The sequence below is a fragment of the Pterocles gutturalis genome, unplaced genomic scaffold, assembly GCF_000699245.1.
Source record: "Pterocles gutturalis isolate BGI_N339 unplaced genomic scaffold, ASM69924v1 scaffold32801, whole genome shotgun sequence".
In the NCBI taxonomy this organism is placed as follows: domain Eukaryota; kingdom Metazoa; phylum Chordata; class Aves; order Pterocliformes; family Pteroclidae; genus Pterocles; species Pterocles gutturalis.
This window is the reverse complement of record NW_010104066.1, coordinates 8,137-20,159: the sequence shown is the minus strand read 5'-3', so window position 1 is coordinate 20,159 and position 12,023 is coordinate 8,137. Positions and strand designations below refer to the sequence as shown.

The window sequence follows — 12,023 nt, the reverse complement described above, 5'->3', positions numbered from 1 at the left end:
GGTGCTGGGCCGGGGGGTGGGGAGGGAGGGGGAGCCTGTGTGTGGGGCAGTGGGGTGCAGGCCGTGCGCTGCTCTGTCAAAAGGGACAGCGGTAGCGTAGGGCGACTGGCCCTACAGGGAGCTTCCTCCGGAGCCTTTCGGGTCTCTGGTCCCAGTCGGGACTGGGGGTGACAGGGCTGGCGCGTCGCGGAGCCGGCTGTGTGTTCTGTCTGAGTTGTGGCCGAAATGAAGCCAGTCTTTGAACAGTGGGTCTCCCTGGAGCTGGCCGAGGTGCAGGGGCTGCCTCGTTCCCAGGGTAGCTGCTGCTGTGTGCTGCCGGCTGCACCGGCACGGCAACATCCCCCCGGGGGCCTTCCCGGTGCGAGATCTCGCTGTTCCTGTTCAAAGGGGTGAGTGTAGGGCTGCATGCGGCGCCTGTGCGTTATAGGTGTATGACACAGTAAAAGTAGTATTTAAAAGTGTGTGCGCCGTCTGTGGGAAGGAAGACTAATCTTGCTCAATGACTCTGATAATGTTTGTGGCTGGAAGTGTCTTAAAACAATTTATGTGTGTCTGCTGCTTTTGTTTAAAAAGCTAGGGCTTCCTGTAACAGCTAGGCGTTTAAAGAGACAGCTGTTATGTTACTAGTGTCTTTGATCAAGGCAGAGGCTGTTATTATATCTAAATATGAAGAAGTGTCTCATTCTCAAGTACTGATCCCAGTTTTTTAATTTAACTCTTGTGGAGTAAACTTGCTGTTTATTATTTGCTCTGTTTTCAGGCGTGCTTTTATCTGTTTCTCTTAAAAATCTGATAAGCAAGATGTCTACTAATGAGAATGCCAATACACCAGCAGCTCGGTTGAACAGATTCAAGAACAAAGGAAAGGATACTACAGTGAGTATTTTGATGCAATTAGTACTTTAGCTAACCATCATCTTGGCTTTGACAACTCTTGTTTAAAGAGAACTTACTATGAATGTATATCCTCTAGGAAATGAGACGGCGGCGTATTGAAGTCAATGTAGAGCTCAGGAAAGCTAAAAAAGATGACCAGATGCTTAAAAGAAGAAATGTTAGCACTTTACCAGATGATGCTACTTCTCCTCTTCAGGAAAATAGGAGCAATCAGGTAACTAGGTACCTGGAACAGGAACACTTGAAGGTCTTGCAATATGAGCTCATGCAGTATGAATCCATTCTTTTGTCAGGGACAGCACTGCTACATCTACACTACCAGCTTCAGTCTATACTACCAACTCTAAGGGACCAAGCTCTTAAAATATAGCTTAGGCAGTTGTGTTTAAGCCTTCTGTATCAGTGTAACAGTGGTGTGAAGCACTTGATGGGAAAAAAAGCTTTCAGTGATTCAGATAACTGTAGATAAAGCTGTAGCTGTAGGTTTTGGAGTATCACATAGTGGTATAGTCTTTTAATCAAGGAAGCGGTTGTAAACTGGGGTCTATACATAATATTGTGTAGAGGGTCTCTGGTCATGAAGACACATGCCTCTCCCAACAAAGCATTCATGTAACTTTTTATTGTACAGGTTTTGGCACACTGGACAGTTGAAGAAATAGTCAAAGGTGTTAATAGTAATAATATGGAGGTTCAGCTACAGGCTACTCAAGCTGCCAGGTAAGGAGTTCAAAGGTAACCAATTCAGCTGTGCAAGCCAGCAACTAGGCGAGGTAAAAGAATTGGCTTATGAGCCTCAGTGTCTACTTATGGCACCAGCCATGAGTCTTATCAGATAGTGTTTTCAAAACCCGAGTCAGCCTTATATACAATGCTTAGGTATGTTTAATTTAGTTATGTTAAAAGTGCCTGAGCACTTCGCTAGGAAGTGGTAATTCTAGTGGTTTTGAGGTGGCAAAATAAGTCACTCTGTCAGAGTTGTAGGAGTAAAAATAAAACCTTTGTAGCAAAATAAGTTATCTTTAAACTATGTTAACACTTGATTACAATATTTGATTGCAGTGACCTACCTTGGAATAACGTGAACAGTAAGATGACTGGAGTTTGAAGTATGCCAAATTTCCTTTCTGCTTCCAAATCTAAAATCTCCTTTAGCAAGCTTGTATATTGCTGCAGTGCCCCTTCTGGCAGTCATTAAGCTCTGTCTGTTGAGAAACCTCTCGCAGTTCAGATGTATTATGACTCCTGCACATCTGCTTTATTTCAGTCTGAACAGGACTTTTCGTATAGTGAAGACATGCCAAAAACAATGTTAACAGAGGTTTAAGAAGCTAGTGTTCAGCTTGTCTGTATTTCTCCTTCATGTCTTGTTGTGTTGCCTTCTCTGAATGTTAAGGCAATGCTAAACATTTTCTCCTTTTAAATATGGATCTGATATTTAATTTATTTTTAGACTGATTGATAGAATCTGATTTTCAGATCTCTGCAGACAAATAATGCTTTGTTTGTCTTATTCCTTAGGAAACTCCTCTCAAGAGAGAAGCAGCCCCCCATAGACAACATAATTCGGGCTGGTTTGATTCCAAAGTTTGTCTCCTTCTTGGGTAGAGCAGACTGTAGTCCTATTCAGTTTGAATCTGCCTGGGCGCTTACCAACATTGCTTCTGGCACATCAGAACAGACAAAGGCAGTAGTAGATGGAGGGGCTATTCCAGCCTTTATTTCACTACTGGCGTCTCCCCATACTCACATCAGTGAACAGGCTGTGTGGGCGCTGGGAAATATTGCAGGTACGTCAATATGCTACACAACTCTTCCAGACCTGCTCCCTTATCTAAAATAGGTGGACATTACTGCTGCTGTGTCATGCAGCATGCTGAGCTTCTTGGAAACTCTGCCTTAATGCTTTGCAAGTAAAGACATGCTCTGCAGTGTAGAGTATGCTGTGGACAAGTCTTAGCTTCAGACCTGGTATAAGATGTCCAGTGCAGTACCTGGCAACCTGCAGGTTGCATTATGTGGATTGCTTCCATATTTAGCCCAGTTTTCATAGAGCTATTAAACCATGCTACAACATAAGGCTTTTTCATGTATCTCACTTGAAGTTTTTGTGATTTATCAAGTTATCAAGAGCTCTTGGGGTGGGGAAGGAAACAAGCAGATGACTTGCGTAATTGTGCATGTGATGGCCAATATTCCTTGCTTTGAAGCAGCTGCTTACTGATTATTACATAATTAACTTTCTCATGCAACTTTCAGGATTACTTGATCTGACAGTGCTGGATCCCATTCTTAAAAAAAACCTGGTCAAAATTAATGTATTAATTGCTTTTTGTTATATTGTATTTGCTGTATTATTCTTTCCAATAGCTGTTCAGAGAACAGTGATTTTTAATGCAGAGAAAATGACTTCAATAAAAGCCTTGTTTGATTGGGGTTTTCTTAAAGCTTGTCCTTAGTTTTTTTTAACCTCAATTGCAAGGCACAAAAAGTACCTTAGAATAATTCACTCAAACTTTGACATGCCTTCAGTATTATACTATAGAACTCAGTCATGCAACCAATGATTATAATGCATTTGAAGTCCCATGTTACAGTAAGAGCTCTGTTCTAGTGGTAGGGCTTATCTAAGTTTTCAAAGAAATGTGTGTCCCTGGTTAGTTATGAACTCTAAGAAAAGCTGTATAGAAAACCTACACTATTTTTTTTTGTGTTGGAAAAAAAAAGATAAACAGTGGCTTGATTAGAGAAAACAAATGCCTGTCATAGGACTTAACCATGGGAGTAGTCCCTTTGTCCTCTTATTTCTTTTTACTTTATCTAACCTTTCTTAAGCAGTAGAAGAATTCATCCTCTAACACATACTGATTCTGTATGCACATGTCCCTCTATTCTGGTCTTCACCTGGCTATTTTTTTTTGTTTTCCCAGGGGATGGTTCTGCCTATAGAGATCTAGTTATTAAATTTGGTGCAATTGAGCCACTGCTGAGTCTACTAGCTGTTCCTGATCTCTCTTCTCTGGCTGTAAGTGTGCAGTATGATTTGAGTTAAAATTTTACTAAGTGAGTAAAAGAGCTCAAGTAACTGAACAGATGCTAACCATTTGTTTCAACTCTTGCAGTCTGGATACTTACGCAATGTTACCTGGACCCTCTCAAACCTGTGTCGTAATAAGAATCCTGCACCACCTATAGAAGCTATTGAGCAGATTCTTCCAACTCTTGTTCGGCTCTTGCACCATGATGATCATGAGGTGTTAGCAGACACATGCTGGGCACTTTCCTATCTAACAGATGGTTCCAATGACAGGATAGAAGTTGTTGTGAAAACTGGACTGGTGCCACAACTTGTGAAACTGCTGGGATGTAGTGAACTGCCAATAATGGTAAGCTAGCAGGCATGCAGATTGCTGTTGCTTGATTTGAGTCATGAATAAAACTGCAGTTAGAATAGTGTCCATGTAACTGAATGGTTCCTTTCATACATAAATTGGATGCTTGTTCCAGGTCTTGCATAGGTAAGACTTGACCTTCTGTCTTGCCTGGAGACTGCTCCACATGAGGCATAGACTGTTGATGACCATCAAGCTCCTTTACATAATCATTGACTTTAACACACAGGCCAGCATAACAGTCAGCATCCTTTAAAGTTTGCTTTTTAACTCTAAACTACTATTGCAAACCCAAATTCTAGGGACAGTGTTTAGAAGTGGGCTCTGTTGCACACTCTAATTATAGTATAATAAAACTGCATTAGTACTTAGGAGGTGGTTTTCCTAAGCTCTGTCATGTGTAGTTGTTGGCAGATTGGCCTTGGAATGCTAACGAGGAGCTTAACCCATCAGAACATTGTCTATTGCACTCTTCACTGGGAAGGCTAGAGTGGAGGGACATAAAGTGTGGTTGCACTTGTTCAAACACAGGTGAGATGGTACCAATTTTCCTAAGCACTATTTTCATGTTTGTTTCAGACTCCTTCACTAAGAGCCATAGGAAATATTGTCACTGGTACTGATGAGCAGACGCAGATTGTAATTGATTCAGGAGCACTATCAGTCTTTCCAATTCTCCTTTCTCATCATAAAAACAACATTCAGAAAGAAGCAGCATGGACAATGTCCAACATCACTGCAGGACGACAGGACCAGATTCAGCAAGTTATAGATCATGGTCTTGTGCCTTATCTCATTGGTATTCTGAGAAAGGTAAACAAAAACTATATTTACTACATTGAGGCTTTTGCTATTGCTACTACTGCCTGTGTTTAAAAACCCTGCTTCTACCTTCATAGGGGGATTTCAAATCTCAAAAGGAAGCTGTATGGGCTGTGACCAACTACACAAGCGGTGGAACAATTGAACAGATCGTGTATCTTGTTCAGGCTGGTGTTGTTGAGCCCCTACTGAATCTCCTCTCGGCTAAAGACAGCAAAACTGTGCTAGTTATTCTGGATGCAATTTCTAATATCTTCTTGGTATGTGGATGCAGTATACTCAATCATTGTCCATTGTGTTGCTAATAGCTCTCCAATAGCTAGTGCTGTACCTCTTTCCTGAGGTTATTCCATGCTTATCTCTTGCAGGCTGCTGAAAAGATTAATGAGACTGAAAAACTTTGCCTCATGATAGAGGAGTGTGGGGGTCTAGACAAAATTGAAGCTCTGCAGTCACATGAAAACGAACAAGTGTACAAAGCTTCATCCACCCTGATTGAGAAATATTTCTCAGCAGAAGTAAGTGGCTGCAGGATGATGGCTTTTTTTGACTTTTATTTTCTATTCTAGTACTGACTACTAGGTTGAAATGCTACTGCTCTTTCAAAACTTTTTTCTTTTCCTTCTAGGAGGAAGAAGACCAAAATGTTGTACCAGACTCTACTGCAGACAGCTACACTTTCCAAATTCAGGGCAATGCTCCAGATACTTTCAACTTCTAGGTCTTGCATATACTATAGACACAAGTCGTTTGGCACACAAATGACTGCCACCTCTTTGTCTTAATAGTTTCTCTTGGATTTTTAGTGTTTTTTTATGTGACCTGTAGCACTTTGACCAACTGAAACATACTTGAACAGTTCCAGACTGTACATATGTGAATTTCTGACTGTAAGCCTCATTTTTTCTGAGAGGTACTTGTAAATATTTGTTTTCTTTCTGGTTCTTACTGTCGCTGTCAGGCATAATGCATGTGAGCAATACAGGCTTCTCACAAAGCATGAGCCACTACTCTGCAAACCTCTTCATAACCTGTTACATTCTACATAACCTATTGCTGTAATCAATACACTGAGTAGGTTTTTAAAAAGGATTTATATTTGAAGTTCAATAAAGTGATATCAATACATTGAACTGTGTCAATTGCTCTCTTAAAAGGTGACTGTTATGGTAAGTATATATTAATCAAAATGTATAATGGCAAGAATGCAGGTCTAAACCATGAGAGATGGGATTCTGAAGATGGGTTTTTAGCAGCTTGGTCACCCTGAGCTCTGACTTGTGTGTATAGCAGGTTTCTGTTACTGTAGAACAAATGAATTACCACTTCTCTCTAGATATCTCTTACAGAAATCTGATTCATTCTACCCTGTTCATAACTGAGCTGAACTGTCTTCTGCCTTTTGGAGAAATATTAAAAGACTGTAGTAACACTACTTCACTACAAGTAATAGTGTGGAGGAGGGAAAGTACAGCCATTAACCAATTGTAAGTATGTTCAGGTAGCCTCTTAGCACAGAGCATAGGAAATGCTTTGAAGCAGTTGCTTACTCTGGAGAGCAACAATAAAGGCCTTGTCTTGGACTCTATTGTTGCTCCCCTTCTAAATCATGATTTACACTAATCTCTAGAAGTGTTCATGAAGGCAGGGGCTTTTGGAGAGGACAAGTAGTAGGCAGAGAGGGAGAACTGTAGTCCTGTTTTCTAGCTTTTTGGAAAAACTTGGATTGAGCTCTTTCATTAACTAGACCCTCCCTGGAGTCAATGTGTCTGAATAACCATATTGACTCAGCTCTTCGAGCTTCTCTTGGAGGAGAGGTCAGTTTTTCATGGCTAGATTTTTCATAAGTGTGACTTATATTTGAAACACAGCATGTCACTTCAGTGTAGTGTATTAAATATCTCTTTGATTATTAATAAATGGGGAAAAAACTGCATGTGCAGACAGTTTTCCCAGAGTGCCCACAGGCTCTGTTTCTGCCCTGGGGGGAGGGAAGAGAACTAGAAAACCCAAACATACAAAACATAAAAAACCCCTTGTATTCTGCTAAGGGAACCTGATGAAAGAATCTAGTTTGATCTTGTACGTTATTCTGCTGCTTATGCCTATTTTAAAGTCCATATGCATATAAGCGAATTTGGATGTAATTCTCTTTAAATTTTTCATTAAGAATGCCTGCTATTGAAAGGACACTGAACCTAATTACCATGCTCCTATACTGTTACCAAAGGCTTCTTTAAATGAGTTATTGCTAATGTGGCACATGCCCCTCTCACCTCGGTTATTGTGGTGCCAGTCTACTTCATGCTGTTTACTGTACCACTTCACCTGCTTTTTCTTTACCCCAAAACAAAGCTGCAGCAACTAATAAGCTTTACAATAGGAGTCTTTAAAGGCAATCAGACTATAATGGCTGTTGTAACCCTGTGGCATCTTCTGCTCGAGCAGTTCATGTCTGTGTTACTAACCTTCTGTTTCCAGGTCTGTGCTGCCAAGGGGAGGGTGAGACTGAACTGGGGCTGTGGCGTGTTCTCTACTACTGGGAGAGGCTGCAGGTGGCACCCAGCACCTGCAGAAGAAGCTGCAGCACCAGACTGAGGAGCAGAATGCAAGTCTAACACCACAGATACTGCACCACCCTTGAGACCAGATTCTGGTATTATCTTAGCAGTATCTGTGGAAACAACCATCTGCCTGCCAATACCAAAGCCTTTGATATTATGCAGGGGAAAAATAATCAAATAGGGCTTCTATGCATCTGCAGTGAAGCCTTCTGTGCCCTTTAATTTCTTAAAGCTCCAACTTTGACCTGAAAGCATCAGTTAGAAAATAATTATTTTCTGTGTAACTGTCTGCAGAGAACTGAAATAATTAAGCTATATAAAAGCAAATATACCAAGTCAGCTTTCATAAATTAAATCATTCCTTCCGCATACTTTATGGGTTTATAAGGGCAATGACACAATGACTTGTGAAACATAATTCAGAAATCTTCAGTAATTTTAGATTTCTAACTCTGTAAAATATCGCATCTTCCAGTAGAGGGTGCTACAGGAAACCTCACAGTCTCTCTGCTTCTGAGAGGTTGATGTAGTTTCATCCAGCCTGGACCACTCAGGTATGATGTACTTTATTTTATAATTAAGAAAATTCTGATGTAAAATCCATATGGGTACTTCTTGTAGTTACAGAAGCATCTATGTGCTTACTCCCAAGTATTTGACAAGATTGAATACTGAATATAAAGTATAACCTTTTAAAAGTGGTATCTCTGGGCACTGTTACTTTAAAACACAAGGGCTTGCTTTGATTGCTGTTTAGTGTATTTGCAGTTAATTTGGCTTTTCTGTCTCTCTGTATAGGAAAGGGGATGAGAATGCAGAACACTTATTGAATAATGTTATATCTATTTTTTTCCCTGAAGTACTTGTTTCAGAATTATCTAATATACTGAGTTAATAACAGAAGACTGCAAATTCTTCTCTAGGTGCCTGACAGCTCAGTGGCTTAATAATTAACTTTCTGGGGACTGAGACTTTGTTTTTATCCAAGAAAAATGTGTTCAGCTTATCCACCAATGTGCCCTGTTCTTGGCAGCACGTATTTCCACAAGCAACAATCTACAGTGATTATGAGTAAGTGACTAGGGTGAGTCACTCCTTATTCTAAGAAAATGCAAACTATTTCTGATGTTAGGATCATAGTCACCCATTGGGCTGTGTCTCCAGCTTAAAAAAAAAAAAAAGGCGGTAGGAGCAAAAAGGGAGAGAATTGTTATTGCTCCTGGTTGTTGGTTTGTTGTTCGGTTGGGGATTTTCTTGTTGCCCAGCTGGATTTAAGAACCAGCCTTCTCCATTTGGCAAATGCCTAATTCAGGGTAAGGGCAGGAATAAATGTCTGGTGGCCTATGTGTCAGCCTGCCAAGTCCTCTGTGCTGAGAGCAACAATAACAGACCCCTGCTGACATCAACTAGCTTGGAATGCAGCTGTTGCTAATGCTATTTTATCTGTGGAGTGATGGCAACATTTCAGCTTAAAATCCTAGCGAATGTAACCACCTCTGAAGTTCTGATGCTAGCAGATGCTGCCTGTGTGATTGCTTCCACTTGCTGTTTCTAAAGATGCTAGGCTCTGAAGGAAGAGCAGAGGCTTTGCAGTCCTGTTTTTCAATGGCATGTCTGTTCACTTTCCACTACAGGAAGAACAGTTTAAACTTTGGGAAAGCTAGAAATGGTTAAATTAGGAGAAATCTCTTCTTTGTTTCCCTGTGATTTAGACTGAAATAGTCTCTTAAGCAAAGGTGCCTCCTGCTACTCTATGTAGAATGATTTAAATTGCACAGAACTACAGTGCTGTATCAGCAAAAGAAGAGAACAGCTGCAAGTTTACAGGAAAAGGAATTTACTAGCCAACAATATTTCACAGATCTCTTCTGTTTCTAAATCTATTTTGCAGCAGAGCAAACTGAGATACAATAAAGGTATCCACAGATGTCCAGAAAGTAGCTGGTAGAATGGGAACCTGGAGCCTGGGAACCCTGATGTCCATTCCTCTAGTTACCCATGGCACCTCTGGTCACCATTATCGCTTTGCTGAATACAGGATTATGCCAGCAGGATTGAATCTCTTTTGTGATAAGGTAGGACGTAAGGTTAAAACACAGGTCTAAACTTTGGGAATGTGAACAATTTGGGGGAAAAGTACTGTTATTCACAACAGAAGTAATATATGAAAGTGATATTTGGCCTATAGAGCAAAATGTTGGGACTCTCACTTAAAACCTAATAGTAAACACATTAACCCTTTGGCCTGAGTTAACAACTTGAGCTTGACTCACCTTCAGGGGAACATGCTAGGAGAAGAGCCTAGGATGGAATTAGGTGACACCTCCTCAGGTTGGGAGGGGTGTACCCAACCCAATTGCAAAATCCAGTAAAAAAAGAAACATTCAGAAGAACACTCAAGCTACAAGTGTGCAATGTTGTTCATGGTGTTTGGAAAACACTTCCTTCTTTTTTATCTTCAGTATGGCACTGATACAAGCCAGGCAGAAACTCACCATGTAAACAGCTAAGAAAGAATTGATTTGCCATGGGTTTCGTAGCACTTCATCTGGAATAAGGGTCACTGGATTCCAGTCCTGTTTCGGACTGCAGAGCACTGTCTGTCTCAGACTGGCTCCAGGAATCTCTTCTGCAGAAACCAGAAGTTTTCGTGGAAGGGCCATGGCCTGTTTCCAGGTTGCAGTTCACCCACTGCCCAAGGGAGTGTCATTAGTGGGAGGGAAGTGAAGTTGGGACTTAAACGGATGAAAAGAAGAGAGAAAAATTAAAGCAGGGTGGAGAAAAATCCTGATAAATCTTCATAAGCAGAACTTGCTTAACCACATTAAAATGTGTTAATCGTTTAAAAAAAAAATGGGCAAAATCCAGAAGTCATATATCAGGAAGGGAGTTTGAATTGACTGATAATACTAAAAGCAAAACCAATGGCACTGATTTCACTGCAGAAGAGGCTGGATTACACCTGTGAGCTCAACAGAAGAGGCAGTATAATGAGGAAGTCATACTTTATTTTGTATCTTTCTCAATTTGCATTGCAATGTGAAGTGAAGATCATGGGGTCATCTTCTGAAGGTGTGATTTTATATATACATACATATAAAATATATAGTGGAAATCTGCCCAGTTTGTTATCGGTAACAGATTGCCTTTTGTCTATGTTCACAGTGCTAAAATAGTTGTAGTACCAGGAGTATGTAACTGTGCTCTGTGGGCATGTGCAGGATTGGATGTACAAAGTTATCAGAAAATCTTGAATAATCTCCAAGGCACATTTCTATCATCCAAATCACTTCATTTTTACCCACTCTCTGAAACAGATGTAAAAATAGCTCTTTCATCAGTGGATTGCTACACATACTTGTGCCGCAGAGATTCAATTTTGTTCAAAGCAATACTGTGAAATCATTTGCAGAATGTTGCTGTTAATCAGAAGCAGCAATTTAATGTTACGTATCCATCTCTCCTCCTACCCCCAGCTCCCCTTCCCAATTCTGAGCAGGAAACGACACTTGGATGGAGCTCAGCATACTAACTTTCTGGATAGACTCTCTAGGAATGAGGAGGGACTTGAATTCTCTCCATATGTCATTTCCTTTCCCCTAATGGCTAAAGAAAAAAAAAAGAAGACATTGCTGCAGTCCATATAACTTACAATAGAGAGAACATTACCGATAGAGGAAGATAAAGGCGGGGGGAAGGGACAGACAGGACATCCACATTCTATTTCTGAAGAACTGGTTTGCAAGATTTGCCTTGAATTAAGCAGGAATCTTTCTCTGTGTAGAAATATTGTTTTATGTAGTTCCTAAAATTGAAGCTATAACCCTGTCTGTACTTAAGTGTATATCAACACCTGCAGTCTGTGGCCAGACATGGATTAGAAAAGGAAAACGTAAGCGGAGGAGGAATGGTAACAACTGTGTGAGATTTAAACTAAATCAGAAAGGAAAAACAGAGCTGGGTGAGGAAGACTGACAATGGGGATCTAATAAAACCAATTTTAATAACAAATAATCCTAGAAATTACTTAAGAAATATTAGAAGATTAGCCCACTCCTGCAACCAGCCTTTGTCCAGACTACCTTTAAAAACTTTTCTGGTTAGCATACACAATAGCATATGCAGATATCTTCCACTGCTGCAAAATACAAAATTTGATCTGCTATATTGCACACGGATTTGCAGCTGTCAACAGAATTCAGTGTGCTACAGTTACAAATGAAAAAAATCCCAGGAATAAACATGACAAAAAAAAAAGCCCCTAACATTTTAACTGAATGGAAAGCTTACTTCCTCATAGCCAACTGACTGTGTATTAGACTCAAATTGGAAGATAATGTCTTTCTGG

General features: G+C 40.4%; 1 protein-coding gene across 1 annotated transcript; it reads left to right on the top strand.

Annotated features, from left to right (window-relative positions):
• The first annotated feature begins 766 nt into the window (after nt 1-766).
• On the top strand, nt 767-5,832 carry KPNA2 (karyopherin alpha 2 (RAG cohort 1, importin alpha 1)). Its single transcript, XM_010086943.1, has 10 exons — nt 767-876; nt 974-1,111; nt 1,529-1,617; nt 2,419-2,687; nt 3,828-3,922; nt 4,020-4,283; nt 4,869-5,102; nt 5,189-5,371; nt 5,480-5,629; nt 5,740-5,832. The coding sequence occupies exons 1-10, from the start codon at nt 802-804 to the stop codon at nt 5,830-5,832; spliced, it is 1,590 nt and encodes a 529-aa protein (XP_010085245.1). The 5' UTR covers nt 767-801.
• Nucleotides 5,833-12,023: the final 6,191 nt, after the last annotated feature.

Excerpts from the sequence above, each read along its gene's own strand:
- KPNA2 (XM_010086943.1), top strand. The coding sequence starts at position 802 with ATGTCTACTAATGAGAATGCCAATACACCAGCAGCTCGGTTGAACAGA. Across the intron at positions 1,112-1,528 it reads AGGAAAATAGGAGCAATCAG|GTTTTGGCACACTGGACAGT; the intron begins GTAACTAGGTAC and ends TTTATTGTACAG. Across the intron at positions 5,103-5,188 it reads TCATTGGTATTCTGAGAAAG|GGGGATTTCAAATCTCAAAA; the intron begins GTAAACAAAAAC and ends CTACCTTCATAG.